This window comes from Protomyctophum bolini (assembly GCF_963924005.1).
Source record: "Protomyctophum bolini genome assembly, chromosome: 18".
Lineage (NCBI taxonomy): Eukaryota > Metazoa > Chordata > Actinopteri > Myctophiformes > Myctophidae > Protomyctophum > Protomyctophum bolini.
The window spans coordinates 42,137,560-42,163,192 of record NC_137879.1 but is presented as its reverse complement, the minus strand read 5'-3'; the positions used below and the strand labels follow the sequence as shown (position 1 = coordinate 42,163,192).

The 25,633-nt window shown below is 42.1% G+C and overlaps 1 protein-coding gene across 1 annotated transcript; it reads left to right on the top strand.

The window, feature by feature from the left end:
- Positions 1 to 16,475: 16,475 nt before the first annotated feature.
- On the top strand, positions 16,476 to 23,214 carry LOC308333706 (caspase-8-like; the record flags this gene model as incomplete). The annotated part of the gene is made up of 7 exons (XM_080790159.1): positions 16,476 to 16,777; positions 19,850 to 19,949; positions 21,254 to 21,335; positions 21,998 to 22,068; positions 22,450 to 22,561; positions 22,742 to 22,869; positions 22,957 to 23,214. The coding sequence occupies 7 exons, from the start codon at positions 16,476 to 16,478 to the stop codon at positions 23,212 to 23,214; spliced, it is 1,053 nt and encodes a 350-aa protein (XP_080646285.1).
- Between the last annotated feature and the right edge of the window lie 2,419 nt (positions 23,215 to 25,633).

Genomic DNA, 25,633 nt, shown 5'->3' with positions numbered 1-25,633 from the left:
TTTAAGCAGCACACACTCTGCCTGTGTTAGATTCTCCTCAGTCAGTGTGTGTTCCCGAACAGAGCTGGCCCTTTGGGCTTCAGCAAGCCACGCAGTCCCACAGTCTGTGTCATGAAGGACCCTTCATGACAATTATCCCTCAAACAAGGCTGGCCTAATGGGCTTCAGTATTGTTTGTTTCATTATGCCCAAGCCAGTCTGTGTGCTACCACCCCCCCTCTCGGGTTGTCTACCCCTTGTGTGCCTGGAGGCTGCCTGTGCATCCTGCCCCTAAATGAGTGGGCTTGGTGAAAGGAAGCCACGCTGCTGTTTTGCCTTGTCTGAATAATCGCTCAACACTGACCAACCACTGATCCACTACTCAAAGGAAGAAACATTATAATTATGTATGAACTGGGAATGTTCTATTGAAACCTGTTTATGGAGACCTGTGTAACCATGTGTTTGGATGCTCATTAATGTGTTTTTATTGTTCTCTCTTTGCTAGTTCCGGTGCTGAGGCCTCCGGGTCTGGACCAGGCGACGCCCGTCCCAGTGTTAGTGGTATCCCCTTCCCTTTTTGGTGTGCCTTGAGTTTGTTTTGTTGTGTTCTATGGTTTGGGGTGCCACTGCCCTGGGCGGGTTAGCTGGCCCCCTGTCCCCTCTGGTAACCCTCAGCACCAGTCCTTGAGTGTCACAATCCGTAATTCTGAAGTACTTTAATACAGTTTTACCCTCTTTATGTCCAAGGAACCTCATGATATTCTACCTAAAGTAACTGAATAAAGCTTTGTACTTTTGTAAACCCGTTTCTGCCTTTATTAATTTAATGTACAACAAATCTGTGAGTCATAAGTAACTCAGGTGTTATGCAGATCTTTTAACTATTTCCTGGGGTGCAATTCCCCAGGTGGCGTAGTTGGCTACATCAATTCATACCGCCATGCCACATTGGCATAGGGCAAAAGCAGAAGCAGAACGTCCGTGAACGTTTTGCTTAACAATGATCAGTTGTTCAGTGCTGTTTAACTTTGGCAATATGTGATACTAGAGCCTAGAGAACATGCTAATATGGCTGCTAAATAAGAACGTTTTCCCCATCAGCTAGCATGCTATTGTGTGTGTGTGTGTGTGTGTGTGTGTGTGTGTGTGTGTGTGTGCGTGCGTGCGTGCGTGCGTGCGTGCGTGTGTGTGCCCACTAGAGAGTGACATTTTGTCGGGATTCCCGTGGGTCACGTGATTCCCGCTGGAATCCCGTAGGATGGGATTAACATTTGTATTAATCCCGTGATCGGGACGGGACGGGAATGAAAGTCAACAGGAGCGGGAATGACATCTATCTAGAATCATAATGATCATTTTCAGCTGGTCGTGGCGCCAACCAAAAGAATAGAAGCACCCATCTTGCTTTTTATTTATATGGGCGAGTGGAAATGTAATGCAAATAAATTAATTATAGGTCCAGCAAGCAAATCATGATGGTCTGTTTGTGCTCAATAGGTCACAATAACATTCCGATTTTAGGTGTTGTGTTTTGTATGACATTTTGGCCAAGAGTTTTATATCTATGATCTTTGATGACAGGTTACCTCCTTTTCATTTGTTCCTTAACCTCGCGTCACCAGGCTTCCTAGAGGAGGGAAAATTAAACCTGCATATTTTGCCTGCCTGCTAGGGTGATAGTGTGGTACGATGCGTATTTCCGTAGGATTTTTTTGCTAAAAGTGATTTTTTTCCTTTTTTGGCTTTCATAGGGACCAAACTGTCAGAAAATGATGGGGTTCAAATTTTCCCGACCCCAACCCCTTATTTGGGGGGTCATATATTTTGGGACCTCCCATAATAGTACGCCAGACAATGAATGTCCGATTTTCATAATATTAGTGTTGTTTTATAGGTTTTTTTATATTCTGAGTTGATTTCTTACACTTTGAAAGTAGCCAGAATAATATTTTCGGACTTTTGGTTGGGGTCTTTCTTCACCCGGGACCCCCCGGACTCATCTCAGTACAGTTTTTGTAGCTGGGCACTGATTATAAAAATGATGTGTGTGTGTGTGTGTGTGTGTGTGTGTGTGTGTGTGTGTGTGTGTGTGTGTGTGTGTGTGTGTGTGTGTGTGTGTGTGTGCGTGCGTGCGTGCGTGCGTGCGTGCGTGCGTGCGTGTGCGTGCCCACTAGAGAGTGACATTTTGTCGGGATTCCCGTGGGTCACGTGATTCCCGCTGGAATCCCGTAGGATGGGATTAACATTTGTATTAATCCCGTGATCGGGACGGGACGGGAATGAAAGTCAACAGGAGCGGGAATGACATCTATCTAGAATCATAATGATCATTTTCAGCTGGTCGTGGCGCCAACCAAAAGAATAGAAGCACCCATCTTGCTTTTTATTTATATGGGCGAGTGGAAATGTAATGCAAATAAATTAATTATAGGTCCAGCAAGCAAATCATGATGGTCTGTTTGTGCTCAATAGGTCACAATAACATTCCGATTTTAGGTGTTGTGTTTTGTATGACATTTTGGCCAAGAGTTTTATATCTATCTCAGCTTTTGCCTGATAGCACACATGCTAACAGTGGTGACCACAACGTTAGCAGCATTTGATGACAGGTTACCTCCTTTTCATTTGTTCCTTAACCTCGCGTCACCAGGCTTCCTAGAGGAGGGAAAATTAAACCTGCATATTTTGCCTGCCTGCTAGGGTGATAGTGTGGTACGATGCGTATTTCCGTAGGATTTTTTTGCTAAAAGTGATTTTTTTCCTTTTTTGGCTTTCATAGGGACCAAACTGTCAGAAAATGATGGGGTTCAAATTTTCCCGACCCCAACCCCTTATTTGGGGGGTCATATATTTTGGGACCTCCCATAATAGTACGCCAGACAATGAATGTCCGATTTTCATAATATTAGTGTTGTTTTATAGGTTTTTTTATATTCTGAGTTGATTTCTTACACTTTGAAAGTAGCCAGAATAATATTTTCGGACTTTTGGTTGGGGTCTTTCTTCACCCGGGACCCCCCGGACTCATCTCAGTACAGTTTTTGTAGCTGGGCACTGATTATAAAAATGAGTAGTAGCTAATACCAGGGGTCTTCCACAGGGGGTCCGGGACCAGTTTTGCCCCTATTCTTGCACCCATGTATGTGTTTTGCAAGTATTTCGAATATAATTAGAATATCTTGCGTTTATGTAAAGTACTTTGATAGTGTATTAGTATTCTACCATTATGGTTGACAGGTGTTACTGCAGGGAATAAAAGTATTGCAACTTCTCACTTTATGCACGCAGAAAGTGTGGATTAATTTCACACACTGCGCTCACACTAACAACACAACACACACACACCTATCCTCTTAAAGAGCCCATGGTCAATTATGCCTACAATACATTATTTGCAGGATCTATTCATCTTCGTCATCATCATCTTGAATGTCCTCCCTAATATGTTGACACAGTCTCCACCATAGCATTTGCAGAGATGAGTGCAAGGCAGGTTATTGTTTGAGCAGCTGCACCGTCCCTTGCAACCTGCTTTGCAAGCACATTTGATGAGCTCAAGTACTGCCTTTGAAGCAGGGAGGGCAAGACACCTGACTGGAACATACCCTCCACTATCTGAATTCCATCCATTTTGTTCGATTGGTGGAAGCTAGCTCAGGGCAATTTGTCAGGTATGACTGTATTGTGATGTAGTTGGCAGAGTTGTGGTAGCAGTGCAGCACGAGTTGGAGGTAGCATCTCACCCTCCAAGTTCTTTGACCGAAATAGTTCCCATCTGAGTAAAGGTTGTTGGACCTTTTGGACTGTAAACACGGCATGCAAAATGCTCCAATGGTGATGGAAGCTTGCCGTTCACAAGCACAGGAGGAATGGAACCCTTTCCAAGGTCCTTGAAGCAGTTAATGGCAGGATCATCATCATCAAGCCTCAAGTAGGCATTGACCCATGTCTTCTTGGAGATTCCAACTAATTTTCCTCCCCAGTCAGCACCAGAAAATTTGTGTAGGCCCAGGAATCCTTGACATTTGTGACGTCCAAGAACTTGAACTCGTTCAAATATATCTATTTCCCTTTTGTCTGTACCTTTGCCTGTTGAAAATTTCAGAGAAGTTGGAGCTGCAATGCAATCACAAGACACCAAGTCAAGTAACAACAGGAGAACATCAGTGTCGGGTGACACTGATGTCTCGCAAAGCACCATTAGCAGCAGAGGCAAGGACTTGATGAGGAATCAGGGTATCAGCCTCTTCATGTGTGTGCACCTCCTCAAAATCACGTCCCTTGATTAAGTTATCATTATGACAACCAGCGTGAAAGAGCTGTCCCTTGAGAAATACTCAAGCAGTCCCTGGCCTAACACACATGTCAGCTTCCTCTTGGTTGATGATGCAGACAGGAGTTCTTTTGATGGACATGGTGAGCTTCTGGATGGATTTCGTATTACAGATGAAGTTGCTCTCTTCTGTCGAGTCTTATTCTTTAAAGACTGATCCATGTACCGATCAAAGACAATGCGTCCCTCATTATAGATAGATCTTACACTAATTACACTAATCTATGAGACAGGAGAAACGGATCTTTATTTAGCAGCAATATTTGCTACACTTGGGTCTGAGGCACCTTACTTTGAAAATAGCTGATCTACAAGCTCAAACTATAACCATCAGCTATTGTTGGCTAAAGTTCTCCTTGGAAAAGGGTGATGGTTTAAGTGGTTTAATGTAAAAGAAATATTTAAAAAAAGTTCCTATCCCACAATGAATTGGTGGGCCCCTGTAGTAACTCTGAGGACCCCCTAGGGGTCATATGCCCCCTGTGGAAGACCCCTGGTATTGGCTACTACTTTTTTTTATATCAGAGCCCAGCTACAAATACTTTTATGCTTCATTTATGATCTAATTTGACAATATTCTGGAGCAGGAGCAGAGCGAGGAATGTAATGAGAACTGGGATAGGCCCAGGGGTGAGTCCGGGAGGTCCCATGTGAGGAAACACCCCTACCAAAAGTAAAAAAAAATATCTTCTGACCACTTTCAAAGTTTAAGAAATCAACTCAGAATGTTTTAAAACATACAAAACCATTCTAATATAATGAAAATCGGACATTAACTGGCTGGCATACTGTTCTGGGAGGTCCCAAATAGATGACCCCCCCAGAAACGGGGTGGGGGTCGGGAAAGTTTTAACCCCATCATTTTCTCAAAGTTTGGACTCTATAGAACCAAGATCTGCAAAAAAATCAATTTTAGCACAAAAATCCTACGGGAGCTGTTTTTTTGACGCATCGTACCACACTATGACCAGATCCCATCTCACCAGATGTGGGACAAAGAGTGTGTTTGTGTGGGACAATGTGGGACAAATGCAGGGTTTCTGTCACACGCGTGAATATTGTTAACATGAAAACTAAAATTACATTTCTATTCCTCAATTAGACATTTCTATTCGTCCCCGGCCGTCACATACTGTAGCATCACTATGCTTTGCCATCTGTTTCATTCTTTCAGTAGTGCATAATAGGACTATGATGATAACTATAATAGAAGGAACTACTATGCATTATGCAAATAAAAGAAACTCAACAGAAATGCATTTCAATTAACTATTTACTGGACAATACAACCTGCAAACAATACAACTGGACAATATAACTGGACCATGAACCAACCAACAAAGGGGCTCTACTGCACTTTTGAAATTCTACAGGCCTGACAATGGATAAAATAAATAAAACCAGAAATATAATCAAAATTCGTCAGCATTGGAAATTTGGAGGCAACTTATAATAAATGAAATTGTAAATTTAACAAAGTCTTAACACAAGTCTCTCAGTTTTCTGCATCACAGCAGCAACTATAGGCAGTAGAGCCCTGCACGGGCCTAAAATATAGGCCCGTGCCCGGCCCGGGGCAAGTGGAGTTAAGGCCCGTCCGGCCCTAAGCCCGTTGGTACAGTCCAGAAACGGCCCGGAAGCCCGACATATTTTTATTTAATATTTCAAGCATGCGTGCTGCTGCCGCGGTCGCTCTATAACACACAGACATCACACTAAAAAGTAGCCTACTTAATTAGTTTTATACAGTAGCTGCTGCACGTGCACTGTCAATCAGCGTAGACGGACAATAATAAGAACACTTACGTTATGTATCTGCAGTTTCTGCAATGTACTTTGTTTAGTGTGGTACTGGTAATAATGCTCTCGCAGTATTTAATTTGTTTTTATTGCGGACTGCGGATCTCCTGAGATGAATTATGTCAGAGGAGAGCCGTAGCCTAGGCTACTTAGTAGCCTACTCGGTGTGTGTGTGTGTGTGTGTGTGTGTGTGTGTGTGTACAGCTGCGCTGCATAATAATTAGGAGAGAGAGGACGAGAGTTTAGGCACAGAGCGAGAGAGATAGAATGTAAAACACTTGTTTCAAAGTCTTTATAGTTTTGACCAGATTTTAGTGTGCTTGTGTGTGTGTGTGTGGAGGTGTTATTGACACGTCACTATGGAGTAGACAGCAGCATGCTGCCGTGCTGCTGAAGCAAGTCCAGTCTGGGTGAAATTCACATCGGAAAATTAATATAACGGCGCGTGAGCCCGCCCGGCCCTGGGCCCGTTGGGCAGTGACAAAGTCGGCCCGGGCCCGGCCCGTTTTGGTGGGCCGGGCCGGGCCCCGTCGGTACCCGACGGGCTTGCAGGTCTCTAATAGGCAGGTCTGTCCACACAGGTAATTCACATTCAGCACCATAGAAAGTCTCTCTGTTTTCTCCATCACAGCAGCAACTATAGGCAGCAGGTCTGTCCACACAGGTAATTCACATCAGCACCATGAAAGTCTCTCTGTTTTCTCCATCACAGCAGCAGTTATAGGCAGGTCTGTCCACACAGGTAATGCACATCCAGCACCATAGAAAGCACCTGGCAGTGAGTGAAACACAAGAATAGCAGCACATCATTTAAATCTAAAACCAGACAGGCCCAGGCCAGAGCCCACAATAAACTATTCTATTTAAACAATGTTTATCTTACCTTAGATGTTCTTCTTGGGTGCATAGCTGTAGAAGTCCTTACAACTGTATTCAAAGTTGGTCTTGACTTGGATTCCACTCTTGATGAGTTCCACAGAGCAACGGTTCCTCTGGTCACTCCATGCAGCATTCATGAGGGAAAACACTCTCTCTACTGGAGCATTGGTAATGGGGATGCTGAACAGGAAGGATGCAACAGCAGTCAGATTTGGTGTTTGTGTGCCTTTAAGCAACATGGACCACTTCTCCAGAACATGAGCTTTAATCTCTACAACCCCCTGCTGGCGTGGCAGAGTCACACAGTACTCATCATACAGTTCATCCATGTCCAGTTTTCCTCTGATCTGTAGAGCCTCCACCACCTCACTGAGCTGGGAGAATGTGAACCTGCTCTTCAGTGCCAAGCATGCAACATTCTTCTGGTAATTGTTGTCTGTGAAGTCATACCACTTTTCCAGGTAGTTGAGTGCAACATTGTAGAAGTTGGAAAGATCATTGCTGATTGTTGCTGGCTCTTGTCTGTAAACTCTTTGAGTAGAGCACCAGCCTCCATTCCAAAGTGGGAATCAATTTCTCGTTGTTGGATCTTTGTCTTGAGAGTGAACATTATGTCATATAGCTCACAGACGGTCCCATTCTGTCACTCCAACTGCAGAACAACTTCATGGAAGATCTTCAACACCTTATCGAGGAAGGCCAGGTAGACCTGTAGCTCAAGGGGTTATCCTTCATCATGCTCATCCTTTTTAAGCAGCTGTCACAGTGCTTTTGGGCACTGATTCTCTAACAAGAAGTAGCTCTTGATAGCTGCCCAGCTGACATGTAGCCTGTTGACAGCAGGCCACAGACTCAACCATCTTGTGGGCACGGTTCTCCCTACAGCATGATACTCCTCCTCCACAAAGGCAAACACTGCTTTCAATGCTGCTGTACGGTGTGCAGATACTGAAAAGTGACTAAATATTTTGTTCACTACAGAGTCAATGTCAATATTCAGCCTGTCTGCAGCATGCTTTGCACAGTTGTGTACTATGTGAGCCATGCAATTTCCCTTGATGATGCCACTGTTGTCTAACTTTAGCTTCTGTAACACTGAATTATTTTTCCCATAGTTTACACTAGCATTATCAGCACTGTATGCTGAAATCATGTCCAGTTGCAGGCCATTTTCTTCTAACTTGCTTGTAATGTATGTAATGTATTGTAGCAGATGTCTCATCACTATCATAAAAGTCAAGTATCTTGCTTTTCAAACCCAGCTCTGGTGTCCAATATCTCAGTGACAATGGGAAGAGCTTTGTTGTGCCATGATTAGAAGCATCTGAAGCAACTGAAAAGAATGAAGTGTGGGCAGTTTTGTCACATGGGAGTTCATGAACCACTGGTGTTTTTAGCTCTCTCAAGATATTCTCTACACTGGCAGGTGCAAGCACGTCTGTAACTATGGATGCTGCCTTAGTACGGCCACATGACATTTTCTTTGCGATATCACTGTCTGAAAACATGACTGATGCCAGCTTATTGCCACAGTCTTCAGATTACTGGGCGTGTTGCACTGTGTGGTAAACACTGGTTATTTCAGCTGCTGTTACCTTATCTGCGTTTGCATCTTGCTTTGGTTTTAAAACAAACGTGTCCATGCACCGTGAAGTCGCTTTTTGAGCAACGCGTTGCTTGTGAGTCTCGCATTGTCTGTGTCGCTTCACGTCATATTCACCTCCGTGTGTCACTGCGAAACGACTTTTACAGACATCACAGAAGACTCCCCTTTCACTGGCTTGACCCACGGGTAAATAGTTTCCCAATCTTTGTTATAGCAGCATTTCCTTTTCTTCGCGGTCTTTGTTTCTTCCCTATTATCCTCCTCCATGTTTCTTGTTGTTTCTCGTTTCGCTAATTCCGCTGCTGTTTCGTTGTGCGGTGTTTTTTTTTTGGGTGGGAGTTCACCCCACGCTGTGACCGGCTGTTTGATTGACAACCATTCCTACACACACACACACACACCCACACAGCCCGCCCCCTCCCCCTGTGTCACACACTCTGTGGTGACAGCCTCCGCTGCTCACAGCCAGTTGATAAAAGCAAGATTTTAAGCACACATATGAAAAACTGGAGCCTGTCAATCAGAATGCGCTCAAAGCGGGACAACGTCTCAATTTGCGGGACGCATGAAAAGTCGCTGAAATGCGGGACAATCCCGCACAAAGCGGGACATCTGGTCACCCTACTGCCTGCCGTACACTCGTCTTGCTTGGTACAGTTGGCAGAAATACTTCGTCCTCCAGTCAGAGTAGGCAGATCATGATGCAGATGATTAAGAAAGTACATAAATTGGTATTTCAGGGGCAATCCAAAAAAAAACCTCTTAAATTAATAAAATTTCTTCAAAAACGGCTATCCTCAAGGATTCTGTGAAATGTCTGCTTTGTAAGAGGCGGATGACTCTGTCCAAACGAAGAGGAATCGACCATTACAGTTGGTAAGTATTTATTAAATGAGAATTATTTAGGCCGTTTTTGAAGCATGCAGAACAGCCAGTTTGTATGCATTTTTAAACCAGAATAAGCATATGGCATTGGATTTCAACATTTCAATAACATCTGGTCCCTAGCCCTGGGCCATATGGACCAGAGCTGACCACCGGTTGTGATTTAACTTCTTATACTGAAAACCTAGACTATTTTTGTTATGTTCTGATAACTGTGTTTACATGGGGTTTGCAGTGTGGTATTATATAATGGTTTAGGTGCCTTTAACCCTCTTATTGCTAGCCTAATTTAACATTGGATTGTGCCTTCAGCCAGCACTATTCATATGTTTAAATTCGTAATTTTAAACACACTACAGCTCATTCTCTACAATCCTATATTATTGCCACCAGGTGGCGGGAACGCACCATTATGCCGATTTTGACCAAATACAGCGAATCCCTCAATGTCATTTCCGGTTCTACGGGTCACTATGGTCACAACAACATCCACTAGCTTTCTGCAGTGTTAAGGGCAGTCCATACTCTCTCCGACCACCAAACTTTTCGTCGGAAAGCTCCGGTACAACTACAACATGACGTCACTTGCAACTTCGGAAACACATTTCTCCGAATTATTGTTGCACTGCACTCCCAGATGTTGTGACTCGCCGACCTCTACTTCGGAGAAACAGAGAATGTGATTGGTCGGTTGCCACCGATACGCATCTCGATGCACTGCCAGTGATACAATACTTTAGCGATACATGGAATCTCCTCACGATACGATGCGATACGATTCACCCCTCTACCGATACGATGCGATTTGATGGCGATTCAATTCTGGACATTGCGATACGATACGATTCACCCCTCTACCAATACGATGCGATTTGATGGCGATTCAATTCGGATTTATATTAAAGCTCTATTAATTTCCCAAAACATGTAAAAATGCATTACATTTAAATTCAAAGCAATTTATTGTTTTACTGTAGGTTAGTATTATAGCTCTGCATCTCAAACAACCCAACTTATAGAATTATGTAAGTAAACAAAGGGTCTATGCTCTCTGCTGGTTATTGTGGAATTGTTAGATTACTAATAATCATAGGCTATAGTATAATTATTATATCTCAAAAGGCAATTTGAGGTTTTGAGTATAGAGGGTTCAAGAGATTAAAATGTAATAGCCTATCGTTCATCAATTAATGTTACCAACATATAAATAGAAAAGAAACAAATAAACAAAACAAAAATTACAGGTCACACTTGTAGTGCTGTCAAACAAGTCTATGTCTAGTTTAATCTGCAACAGTTTTATAACATAATTGCCTATGTATAGTGGGGGTCCCTACTTGATCTCTCACTCTAAGCTAAGTGGTCCTTGGCTTGACCTGAAAAACATTGAAGTCCCTGGCCTGCATGTATTATTAACGTTATAAATACATAGCAGATGTACAAGCTCACAACGCGTCTCATCCACGCCCCGCTGTGAGCTTGTGGATCTGTAATTTGCGGCGTGCGACACTGTCTTGCTGCAGAAAATAAATAAGGCTTCTATCCCAGAGAACAGCAGGGGAAAGCTGGACAGTGGGAATTTGTGAAACGGTTGTAAACGACTTTAAACGCAAGCAGTACACCCTGCTGTGGCGTTGTTGTTGTTGTACACGTGTGTGCACTATGCAGACTGCAGAAGCTTTCTTTAATTACAAATTGATGATGATCGCGACGCAGATTTGCGTCGGATAATCAGCAAGCACAGCTGTGTGGAGTGTGGATCATTACCAGCAGTCCAGCACGCAGCGCTACAGTGAAAAGTCAACTAATCGACGGACGAAGCTACTCGGACAGCTATTTTATAAAGCTAAAGAGTAAATGTGGTGCTTCTTGTTTAATGCGTGGGGCTCACTTCTGTTAGTCACGGGTGCTCTTTATAGTCTGAGTCTGTTTGTTGTCTCAACGTGTCTACTCTGACTACACCGTCGTACGGTAGCTTCTGTTCACTGACTGTGGGCGCGTTCGTAAATACCACACCGGAGCACACTCCTATTAGTTTGCATTGCACAGTGGGCTCAGTACGCTATTTCTGAACGCGCCCTGTGTGTGTGCTGCCTGCGAGAGACCTTTTTTATCTTCTTCCTTTTCTGATGGTACGTTGAATGCGCCTCGGAAACACAGGATAGGGTGAAATTTACCATGAAAAAACGGTGCAACCACGGATTTTACCGATGCAAGCACTCCGCGAACGATGCATCGATATTTCACCCGTCAATTTTACCGATACACAGTGAATGAACCGATTCACTCGCATCGCGCACGTCATAATCGATGTATCGATACGTATCGATTATTTTCCACATGCCTAATCACAATCCTTTCACGGATCTGTCATTGTAGTGGATCAATATCAATAGTAGACTATTGTGTGTCACTATATGTGTCACGTCCTGTCCTAGGACGTACCACGCCTGGACCGCCGTCCTTATGTTTGCTCCTTACCCCCCGGTGTGTTTCACCGCCCCCTGATAGACTAACACCTAGAGACTCAGCTGCGGACAATATTGCCATCACGGCTTGTTGGTATTTATGTGTTGCTCCTGTGTTATTTCTGTGTTCTGTCTTAATTTGTCTCCAATACGTCGCGTGTGTGTGTACCTGTGATCGTTCTAGCCCTGTGAGGCATCCTGTGTTATCCTGTTGTTTGGCAAGCAATAAAGCCCTGTGTTCCAGTACTTCGCTCGTCCTGCATTAGAAAATAAATACTGTATTATTTTCCTGCCTTTTTTTTCTCGTTAGCTTGCTCCTAGGGGGTTGTCTTGTTTGTATTTTCGAGGGTAGTGGGCCCGTTTGGACCCTGTGGGGTGGTTTCTGGGACCTCTGTGGTCATCTTTTTATTTCTTATTGGGTTTACTGTATTTAGCCCGGAGGGGTCTGTTTTCGTTCTTTTTTTGTGATATGCTGTATTGGCCCTGAGGGGTTTCCTTTTCGTTTGGTTGACACCATTTTTACTGGAACGGGGTTTTGATAATGATTAAATAGACATGTTACAAAACCAGATGTCTAGGGGTAAAAGGTAATGTAAGATAGGTAGGAGAAACGGAAACCAAGGCCTTAATGCAAGTATTTATTCAGTAGGATAGTGAATAAATATAATAATTAACAATAGTACAAAATAAATGGCTCTTCAACTTTAAATTAATACAAACCGGATCACAAAACAAAACTAAAGTTATTCCTTTCCGAAGGGAAAACTTATCTAAACAAACAAAGGTTCAACTTCACAAATTAAAGAACAAAACGAAAACAGTTGGCGACAGTAGTACGACGGATGGGGGAAAGACCTTAGAAGTGTTTCCCCAGCGCTGGGCTGGGCATGAATGGGCTATGTAGTGAGAGAGCCGCGGCCGCTAGCTCGCTCACGTGACCGTCAGCCAATCAGGGAGGTTGATCAGACCTCCATGGTCATGGCCAACAGGGTTACCCCAGACACACAGCTGATGACAATCAGTCTGTCTGAAGACCCATTAGTATACTCTGCATGGGAGGAGAGTTAGTCTAATACAGGTTCATAACAACTGCTGCACAGATATAGATATATATATATATATTAGAAGACATCTAGGCCTAAGATAATCCACATACATATATATATACTATAACAATATACCACCATATAAATATATATATACTATTAGCAATAAACATATATATATATTTATAATCCAAAATAACACTCATAAATCATAACACTCATAATTAATCATAACCACACACGACCATAGTCGTGACAAGACAACATACAATCAATTACATATATAGTCTACTTGTTGCGGTTTGGAACACTGTTGCCACCTTGTCCATAAAGACAAGATATTTTAGATATGTATCTATGTTAGGATATTCATGTTGTCAAACGTGAACTTAATTTGTTCTTAAAACTTTCCCTTTGCTTTTTCACAGCCGCCTGTTCCCAGCAGTTCCCAGCAGCCTGTCGCTAAATTGACCTTCAGTCAGTTATTGGAGGCCCCATTGACTGAACACGAGTTGTCCACCATCAGCATGGAAGAGTTTGGCCCCGCTGTACTGGACTCTCCAGCTCCAGCACCTCCTCCACGTTCCCTCCCTGGTCCCTCTACTTCCTCGTCTCTCCCTGTTCCTTCTACTTACTGTTCTCTCCCTGAGCCCTCTACTTCCTGGTCTCTCCCTGGTCCCTCTGCACTTCCTGCTCCATCCCCATCTCCAGCTGCTGTTCCCACATTATCCGATTCTGAACCCCCACCTTCCAAGAAGAGGAAGGGGGAGAACTCAGGGGGCCCTGACCTTGAGGCTATGATGGAGAAGATGGAGAAGAGGAGAGAGTGGCAGCAGTGGAGGCTGCTGGAGAGAAGCGAAATGACATCCTCAACACTTCTCTCAAACAGCTCTCAGACCAGAGAGATGAATGTGCCAGATACTTCCAGCCTGTGGTAGATTTCATGCGGTCACTGCCTCAAAAGCATCAAATTGAGTTCAAACACAAATTACAGAACCTTATATACGAGACAGAGAAGGCTTTCAGTAATGAACTATAGTTTCTGTTCAGTAGCAGTGACATGACATCTGTCAAATGCCTTTAGACTTTATTTATTTAATATAATTTATTTTGCCAATCAAATTTGTATATCACATGGCTTGTTTTGATGTATACATTAAGTTTAATACTGGATTTGTAAATTCAGTTTTTCTATTTATTGTGTTTGTATAAAGATGCTTCTAATTAACATTTACTCAATATATTATAGGTCAAATGATTTAGTTTCCAGTTTATATATGAAGTCCCATGTCCTATTAATTCTGTTTGGTTTGTTGAAGTTCAATTTATTGAAATATAAGTAAAATAAAGTTAAATTTTAAAACGTTATACGTATTTGCCTTTGATTTAAAGTTAAATGCAATATGTTTTATACTCCTACCCGGCTACCCCCATTGGACACAATGGTCCTCATTCTTCAAAAACGAAATGCGCCAGAGTGTAACGGTGGCGGAAACAGATATCGTATTTATCCGTCCGATCAAGCTACGTTGAGATGACGTGTTATTCAGAGAGTGGTGTGTACCACAGGTGCACAAGCGTATCTCAGGTGTATGTCATACTGAATGCAGCGGGTGCAAAGTGATCGGAAAAGCACCCGACAACCTCATCTGCATTGATCCACGCCCCATATCGCACCATAAAAGGCTTCAAGCTTGACTCAGCAGACAGCAGTTTGTCTGAGATCCGTCTGTCAAAAAAAGAAAAAAGGCTTTGCAGCCGCAGACTATATAGCGGCTTCACAAATTACAAAAAAAAGAATTGCTGGAAAGAAATCACAGCAGCGGTCACAAATATAGCCCGCACTCTATTAATTTAATAATTCTACACATGTAGAAGCAGGACAGTTAGGGCTTTTATGTTATGTTGTTTTTGCACCATTGTATATTACCACTGTAGGCTACTATATATGTACAAACTGACATCAATCCATCAAAGGACACCAAAGGAAATTAAAAGATTTCCAAGCTTACAACGGTGCGTGCTCCGCTGAAGCAATATAATTATAATTTATTGAATTAAGTTCGGGACCAAGGCGGATGCTCACTCACACCTTTGCAGAGGTAAAGCATATCCAATATTTAAAATATCGGATATATGTCAATGCAAAAGTCGTCTTTTGAGAGAGAGAGAGAGAGGGAGGGGGGGCATGGGCCCTCGACACTGTCAGTTTGCGCGATAAAGAACAGTAGCCTATACATTCATAAGTGAATAATCATAGGCCTACCTCGTAAGCCTGGGATCCTTTTGTCTGAAGAAATTATAATCCAGTGAGTTTATCCAGTGAGTTAAACTATTATGTGTGTGGCATCCATGCATGTGATTAATATCAATATACACTAGAAACAAAATTTCAGGATTTTTTTCTGGGTGCCTGAAGCTCGCCAAGTCTGTGCAGCATTTGAGCCACGGACCACCATTTGATGAAATTTAGCCTCTCATTTGGTTACATGTGAGCCAGGTCTCCCCATTGACTTTCAATGGGGTATTTTGTCTTAGTTTATTGCGCATTACGTTGCCACCAACATTCTAATGCTAACATGCTAATGCTAACATGTTAATGCTAACATGCTAACATGCTAATGCTAACATGACATGCTAAAATGCTAACATGCTGTTAACATGCTAATGCTAACATGCTAATGCTATCATGCTAACATGCTAATGTTAGCATGTTAATGTCTATGACTAAACGTTTTGGCCATTTCTTTAATATTTTGAAGCAAAAAAAAACATTTACAAATGGTAATATAGCCAATCTACAAGCTCACAACGTGTCGATGTAGATTGGCTATTTGAACCATTTAAAAAAGTTTTACAAAATACCGGTAGTAGAAAAAGCCTAAATATTTGAGGCTAAAGGCTAAAGGCTGTTGGGCTCCGACACACCAGTCATACAGTAAACCTCATATTATTATTATTATTATTATGACTAACATACAGTAAACCTCATATTATTATTATTATTATTATTATGACTAACATACAGTAAACCTCATATTATTATTATTATGACTAACATACAGTAAACCTCATATTATTATGACTAACATACAGTTAACCTCATATTATTATTATTATGACTAACATACAGTAAACCTCATATTATTATTATTATTATCACTATTACTATTATTATTATTATTATTATTATTATGACTAATATATAGTAAACCTCATATTATTATTATTATTATGACTAATATATAGTAAACCTCATTATTATTATTATTATTATTATTATTATTATTATTATTATGTCTAACATACAGTTAACATCATATTATTATTATTATTATTATTATTATTATTATTATTATTATTATTATGACTAACATACAGTTAACCTCATATTCCAGGAGTTTAAAACCCAGCCTAAACTGACAGAATGTGCCAGACAACAGAGACGAGTTGCTGACAGAACAGTGAGTGTGGTGATGTGTCCAGACTGGTCGACTACACCTCCATCTCAGAAGACCAAAGACGTCCTTCTACACGGTGTGACTCTGTGTTCTCCTGGACCCCACGCTGTCCTGGTGACTGTCAATGGCAGGTCCAGTTTCTGTGAAGCTGACAGGAGATCAGTGGAGGAACACATGGAGCTGCTGGGGCACACAGTCTGGAGACACGCTCTGGTTCTGTTCATGTGGGGATACTGGCTGGGAGGGAGACGTGTTGAGGAGTACATCGAGGCTGAAGAAGAACCTCTGAGGAGGATCCTGGAGAAATGTGGCTACAGGTACTGTCATGGAACATATTCCCTGTTTTTGCTTACTGCCACTAGGTGGCATAGTTGCTACATCATTCTTTAAGTTAGTACCTCCCTGTCTCCAGGGGGCGCTGTATATTTGAATGTGCTCATTGTGCTGCAGTCCTTATAGTACAGGAAGTGATCCTGGTTCTGCATTTTCTACATGTTGAGAACACAGCAACATGTTTGTGTGTTCTCTGAAGTTCCATCTGCTGGTTTCTAGCCCTTTGAGTGGCAAAATGTGTAAGTCGATGTATTGTCTACCATTGTGACATTATAATTTGGGACATATTGTGACATATGTTCTACTTGTTTGTATACTTTCTTGCCATGCATAGCAGGGATGTTAGTTTTGGCCTTGAGCCTACTTTGAGCCTATGTAAATGCTATTTACATTACTCGTCCTTACCTGCTGATTCTTTACAGTTGTATCAAACTAGAATTTCGTGGCCGCTACGCGGCCACTCAATCCCAGAGTTACTTCGCCACGCACTATGGGAAGAAGGAAATGGCGGGAGTTGACTCCACATCGGATGGGTTATTAGTTATTATTATAGCACAATGACAATGATAACGTTGTGTTGTAGATTGTGAGAAAGGGATTTGAAAGTAGCTCTCAAGTCCATAAAACAAACTAACATAGGCTACTTCTCTATAAGCAGAATCATGAATAGGCCTATTTAATTTATAGAAAAGGAGAAGAGAGAGAGAGAGCAATGTGTTTGTGGCTCAAACTTTGTCCAATATTGTTGAAACAGAACACAAAGATGAGTAGTAGCCTATTTTTTTTTAACACGCAGCACCTCTCTCTCTCTACGTCTCTCTCTCTCTCTCTATCTCTCTCTCTCGTGTGTGTGCACTGCTGCGCAATGTCACAGACAGACACAGACGCGATCAATAATATATAGCAGAAATAATAGGCAAAATATAACACTTTTCCTCTCTATCTGTGACTGTGATCAGCTCCTCACACATATAACTCCTCTCTCGTTCATGTACGCCTGCTCAAATTAGCAGCAACTGTTAGCATAAATTATTTTTTCCCCGTTTGGGGGGGGGGGGGGGGGGACGCTGTTGGGAGTCAGGTTCGTTGAGGCCCGGTCGTGCTGTCTCACCCCCCGGCCCGGCCCAATGTTGTTCCGCCACTGTAGTAACGGATGGGTTATTGGAAAAGCGAGTTGTAGTGTGTGTAGTGGTGTTGGTCCAAAGCAAACTTCAATTGAAATAAAAGAAATGGTTTTTCATTGTCAGGTCATTAACGCTTTTCATGAGTCAAAAATAAATGTGAAATGCAATGTATAGCCTATTATAAAATCCCAGGTTGATAGAATACACAATCCTCTGTGATCACCAACTCACCAGAACATCTCTCATTAAAAACGTTTGGATTGTCATGTTTGAAAGTATTCTACATGCAACACTGAGCCTGTAAGCTGTGTGATGCTAACGAACTGAAATTGAAATAAAATAAATGGTTTTTCACTTCAATTGAAATAAGATAATTGTTTTGTCATTGTCAGGTCATTAACGCTTTTCATGAGACAAAAATAAATGTAAAATGCAATTTATAGCCTATTATAAAATCCCAGGTTGATATAATACACAATCCTCTGTGATCAGCAACTCACCAGAACATCTCACATTAAAAACGTTTGGATTGTCATAAGCTGTGTGATGCTAACGCGCTAACACCGTTAGCATGGTGTGTCTTAAAAAACGGGCAATCAAGACACGCAAGGTTAGGTTACATGAGTTTATAAAGTTACATCGTGTGTTTTTGTGGTAAACAACTGACGTTAGGTCTGCGCACACTGTACGCTGCTATGGCAACCTGTCATCAAATGCTGCTAACGTTGTGTTCACCACTGTTAGCATGTGCTACCATCAAGCCAAAGCTGAGACAGATATGAAAGTACTACTGGCCAAAATGTCATAGAAAGCACAACACCTAATTTCGGAATGTTATTGTGACCTATTGAGCACAAACAGACCATGATTTGCTTGCTGGACCTATAATTAATTTATTTGCATTAAAATCCTCTGTGATCACCAACTCACCAGAACATCTCACATTAAAAACGTTTGGATTGTCATAAGCTGTGTGATGCTAACGCGCTAACACCGTTAGCATGGTCTGTCTTGGTCAAATAAAAAAGGGGCAATCAAGACACGCAAGGTTACATGAGTTTATAATGTTACATTGTGTGTTTCTGTGGTAAACAACTGACGTTAGGTCTGCGCACACTGTACGCTGCTATGGCAACCTGTCATCAAATGCTGCTAACGTTGTGTTCACCACTGTTAGCATGTGTGCTATCAAGCCAAAGCTGAGATAGATTATGCAACTACTACTGGGGAAAATGTCATACAAAGCCCAACACCTAATTTCGGAATGTTATTGTGACCTATTGAGCACAAACAGACCATCATGATTTGCTTGCTGGACCTATAATTAATTTATTTGCATTAAATGTCCACTCGCCCATCAAAAACGGACAGAACAGAGCTGGTGACGTATGAGGCAGGGTGTTGCCAGGTTTGCGAATTGTAAGCGAGTTGCAGTGTATGCAAGTAGCGTGGTTAAATTCCTTGTTTCTCGGCGTGTTGTGGCACCCGTTTATCTGCTGGCTCGATCATGATTTTCATAAAAGTAATATTTGCCGAGCAAATAAGACACTTGAACGGCTAAAAAATAGGCTATGTCAGTTCGGGGAGCGTGCCGAATTTATTTTGCATATAGAGATGTGTGGTGAAAGTGTGGTTCGGTCGGAGATAGAGCATGAAGAATGAGTATGGGTACACCTTTTCACTTGTATATATAGATACCTACATTATACTGCCTTCAGTGCCTTGTTATTCTTACCTGTAACAAGTGGTTTATATTTTGTGTATTTATATGTTCTCTCTGTATTTCTTTGTTTCAGTTTTACACTTTCCTATATTAAACCCAGTCCATGTACAACACTTATGCCTGTTCTTTGGAGGATGCGTATGGGAGAGAGTTTAGCTGGCTGTGGAGCCCAACTAGGACACAGAGTCACGTTGGGTGAAACAGCACAGGTACCATGTTCTATGTGGTAACAACTGGGACATTTCAGAGGTAACACCTCTGATGGAGAAAACAGAAGACATGGTGACGAGGAACGGAGGACACTTCAAGGTGGGACATGAGACAAACATGACACTGTTTGAAAGACTGAAAAGAAATTTGCTGCTGAAGAATGATATGATAATGTATTAATCCCTGTGGTGGAATGCAGATGTCGTAGCAGTATAAAGTAGTGTAAAACACAAGACAAGATGATAGTGGAGAGAAGAAAAGATACAAAAAAAAACTAAATGGGCTTAGAATGGAACAGACGAGAAGAAGAATGAAAGAGAGATGAGAGAGGAAGTTGTATATTTTGTGGAAACACTGGACCTAATGACCTGTCTGAGGGTTTGTCTAACACTCTGTCTCTGATATACAGCACGACTAATTATACATATCTACTCAGAACTTTATAAGGACGTTATTATGCAAATAATATTTACATTTATTCATTATGTCAAGCTTCATAGGGTGCTGTTCATTAAGAATGGACAGTCCTATAAAAGCTACACCTTTAGAGTATAACTTTACACTCTACTTCTTTACAAAACATTTATAATAACAGACAAAATGTACAGTCAATTTATATATACATATAACAAACATATATGGTTCAGGACAGCCTACTGATCATTCCCTCCAAATGTATTTACTGTTAAGTTTATCATGCATTTAACGCCCATAACCCAGACATAATGCTTATCAATTCGTATAAATGATAGTTAATAATATTGATGGCGTGGTTGTAAATTGTCCTTTTGTTTTCAAAATATTTGTTATAATTTTCTTTAAAAAATTACCCAGGGCAGGGGGAGTCAGATATGAGTGTGAATAAGTAAAATAGCAACAATAACAACAAGAAGCCATACTAAATATAAGCAGTTAACAAAGATATTGTAATAAGTGTGAGTTGATAAATAAAATAGGGTACAACAACAACTGTAATTCAGGGATTTGATCTGCAAAGTTAGTGATCTTTGTTAATGTGTGCTCTGTGAACGATACATAGATACACATATAGAAGTGAGGATGGAACCCCACATTTAAGGGTTAACGATACATAGACACACATAGAAGTGAGGATGGAACCCCACATTTCGTCAGACAGTGTCTTCCCCAAATCGTTCTCCCAAACGGTTTTCATCTTGTCTGTTGGAGAACCTTTTAACAACGACATTTCGGCTCTTTCAACCAACTATCAGAACTAACCCCAGAACACACTTTTACAGATATATATCTACACATATGACATTATGTACATTGATGCCTTCCTTTCATTTGACCTCTTATCCAAAGCTGTAAGGTCAATACTAGATTAAACTGATTGTAAATAGATAAATAGATAAATACATCTTCTTTTGTTCTACATACAGCATGACGAGTCCAGCAGTGTGACAGCAGCAGCAGCTAGACTCTCTACTGGATTGAATACTGGAGGTGTGATGCAGGTTGCAGGTTAGTCTATAATATCATTCAAACTATTATCACATGTGCATTGTGCGTGCATGTGTTGTGCGTGCGTATGTGTGTGTGTGGGGGGACCGCATGTAATCCAGACAGGGCATTAGTCCGACTAGCGTCTGTTATCGTGCTTGCGGTTATGGTTAGGTTAGGACAGGACAGGGATGTCAACTCAAATACACAGTGGGCCAAGATAAATAAATTGGTACTGTACAAGTCTAGGGCCGGACTGTCCCAGGCAAACTTCGTTTATACAGTTTTGGGGAGAGGGGTAGGTAAAAGACAATATACTTCCTGATCAATAGTGAAGAGAAGACGCAGGCTTGCGCTCACAGGCCCTCGATACGCACTAATGCACTTGCAGTGCATTGTGGGACTTGTAGTATTATAGTGGTCTGTGCAATATACCAGAGGGCCAGTTCTAATACTAATTAAATATCATCCCGCGGGCCGAAGATAATTAATTCACGGGCCTGATTTGGCAACATAACTACCTGATGCATGCCCACTTTACATAAGGGAACTCAAAGGCAACACATTCATCTGACCTCTACTGTCACTATTCACTAATGCTCCCATAAGAACATGTCAATGGCACTGATTGTCTGTAGGCCAGACTACAGTGTAATGTAACTATATGTATTCATTGTCTGTAGGCCAGACTACGCCATCCCTCCCAGATGAGCAGAGTCTTCCAAACACAGAGCCTGACTCAGATCTTGTTGAGGTAAAACATTTGAGAGAATAGGGAATTAGCGATGGAATATAATCTGTAATTGTATGAATTTATGTATTCCTCATGTTATTCTTTCCACAGCTTTAGTGTAGGGAGTCTTCTACTGTTGGTCATGATAGTAACACCTGTCAGTATTAAATATATATCACATACATTTATATATACAGTACTTGCACTTGACTTTGAATGAAGAGCATCTCTCATCGTTGTCCTACTGTAAAAGTTACAGTAACAGACAGTATCGATCTAGACAAAGTGAGATTGATTTCTGAAAAGATGAACATAAATTCACCACACTTTGGCCAATTGTTGTTTTGCTGTTTTTACGCAATAGTGTGTGTGTGTGTGTGTGTGTGTGTGTGTGTCCTACAGAATGAATACTACACACTGACTCATATCCCACGCGGGACGTGTTTGATCATCAACAACGAGATATTCACCGTGGACGAGCTGAATGACCGACCAGGAACTCTGAAAGACCAGGGTTCGTATCCCTGCTTTAGTGATCTGTTCTGATCTGATCTATTTCTGATATTTCTGTCAATAAACTCTCTCTCTCTCTCTCTCTCTCTCTCTCTCTCTCTCTCTCTCTCTCTCTCTCTCTCTCTCTCTCTCTCTCTCTCTCTCTCTCTCTCTCTCTCTCTCTCCTCATGGTGTCACACAGAGGAACTGAGCAAGGTGTTCTCCAAGCTGGGCTTTGAGGTGGAGACACACTCCGACCAGACAGCGGAGGGCATCCGTCGTGTGCTGAAAGAACTGGGACGAGGAGATTTCAGCGAGGCAGATGCTTTGGTAGGAGGTGTTGAACATCTACACAGAGGTGTCAGTCCTTCCCTGTGCATTGGCACACTTTCATTGTGCCTCTTTCATTGACATCAGGTGGTGTGTGTGCTGTCTCACGGCGACATGGGATGCGTGTCGGGTTCGGATGGTGAGAAGGTTTCGCTCAGAGAGTTGACTCAGCCCTTCAGAAGCAGGAACGCTCTCACCGTGGCAGGGAAGCCCAAGCTGTTCTTCATCCAGGCCTGCCAGGGGAGCGACTACCAGCGGGGGGTGTTGCTGCCACCCCCGACACCCAGGAAGACTCTGTCTCGTCGCCCCGGGACGAAAAGGTTCCAGACGACGCAGACTTCCTGATGGGCATGTCGACCGTGGAGGAATGCAAATCATTCCGGCACATTAAGGAAGGTTCCTTCTACATCCAGGAGCTGTGTGAACAGCTTGAGAGAAGAGCAGTCAGGTGAGACGGAGGTTTCAACGTCTGTCAGCTTGACTTTACAAGCCTTTAACAATAAATGTTCATCTGTTCCAAGTAGAACGACTTCCTTCTTTTATTATTTTGTTTACAAAATAAGCCATTAGGAGGAGAATACCAGTAGATAATTGTATTTATTATTAATAGTATTATAGCAATGAGGTGTGTGTGTGTGTGTGTGTGTGTGTGTGTGTGTGTCCTAATTAGCAGAGGTAAATAAATCACTCCTCCAATCAGCACCTGAGTATTCTTAGACAGCAATCACTCGATAATTATCGTTTTTTGCGCAATAGGCAGCAAAATTATAAAATCTACTGGCGTTGTGCAACAGCAAGATGTAGGATATATATACTAATGCCTTTGATGTGGAGTGCGATGATCCTGACATCACCATTATAAATTGGCCTGGCCAGCATGGTCATCCAGAGGTGACGGATTTGGTGGCCACCACTGCTCTGATAGAGCAAATGCTTCGATTCAAGAAGGGTCTATAACATGGTAAGACATTTTTCTGTAGCACAATGCTTGTCATACTTCTCCAGGTCCATAATATGAACAAAACATAACCCTTTAATGTTATTAAATTAGATCCTGAACCAGGCACCCAATATGGTGGCTATGCCTCCATTTGAGGCTTGAGAGAAGACGGGCCAGCCTCATGCCCCCCATCCCCCGTACCTTCCGTAGAGTGGCCGTGGATGGACAATGGGCTGTGAGCTGGGGGGGGGGGGGGGGGGGGGAGACCAGTTTCTGGCAAAACACCACATCCCCAATGGCTACCTGGTCTTTGGGACTGATGAAAACTTCAGGAAGTTAGCCCGGTGCCGCCAGGTTAGAACCCACCCCCCAATGAACTTTGTATCAGTTAAAATGAAATCTATAATGATAGTTAGAAATATTTTGCTAATTATTGTTAGGGCCTGTGTTGCCTTTGAGGCATATGTACACTTGAAGTAATATACTAATTGTTGCCTTGTTTCTATTGTTTTTTTATAGTAGATAAACAGAACTAGCTGTATTTTATTGTGAAGGTTTGCATTTTATTGCTTAGTCACTCCTGTCAGCACCGGTTCCCCCAGTACCGTAATGCTGTTTGCTCATTTACAAAATCCTGGACAGTCTGTTCATGTATGAATTCAATATTTGAATTTTGTTTTAGATCTATATGGATGGGACATTCAAAACGTGCCCCAGGCCGTTTTACCAATTTGTTACTACTGTCCATGGCCTGTACCTGGACAGGATCCTCCCATTTTGCATGGTGCTGATGACAGGGATGTACTCCAGTGTATTGAGGCTCATAAAGAGGAGGGTGAAGGGTAGGCTGTGTGTGCGTGTGCGTGTGTGTGTCTTTGCACATTCACTGTATCCTTACTTTATATTTTTTATTTTTTTAAATAAGAGTAACCCATTTAGCTGTCTGTCTGTTTCTGTCTGTCTGTGTTTCTATCCTTCATCCCTCCTGTCATAAATCTAACAGACGAATGTGCCAGAAGCAGTGCTGACAGATTTCGAGGCAGCAGCGATGAATGCGCTACGCGCCAAATTACCTGGAATCCATGCTATTTTCACTTTTGCCAAAGTTTGTGGCGAAAGATCCATAAATTACATGCAAAGACGGTCTGGGAAACTCTTTTGATATTTTGAATGCATGTTCAATTATATTTCTATATAAAGTTTACCCGATGAAACAGGCATAGGCTTTTACTATGTGTGTGAAAGACGCTGATCCTAAAGCTCTTCTCTCTTGCCTGGATGACATTAAAGCCTGGATGGCCCTAAGCTTTCTAAGCTTCAATGAAAAGAAAACTGAGGTGGTGGTGTTTGCCCCAAATGGTTCTGGTAACCCCCCTCCCCTTGATCTAGGCCCCCTGGCTCAGTTTGTGAAGCCAACAGTCTCCAACCTAGGCTTTAAAATGGACAACGATTTTAAGCTAGATCGCCAAATTAGCTCAGTGGTGAAGTCTAGCTTTTTTCATTTGCGACAACTGGCAAAGGTAAAACCCTTTTTAACCACGCAGCACCTTGAGACAGTAATCCATGCCTTTATTACATCTCGGCTGGATTACTGTAACGCCCTCTACCTTGGAGCCAGTCAGTCCTCCCTTGCTCGGCTCCAGTTAATTCAGAACGCGGCTGCCCGACTCCTTACTGGCACGCGTAAGAGAGAGAGCATATAACTCCCATCCTCGCCTCTCTCCACTGGCTGCCTGTGAACCTTAGAATTAAGTTCAAGGTTCTGCTTTTTACTTTTAACCCTCTAACACCCGCATTAATTTCTACTTGCAAAAAATAGATTTC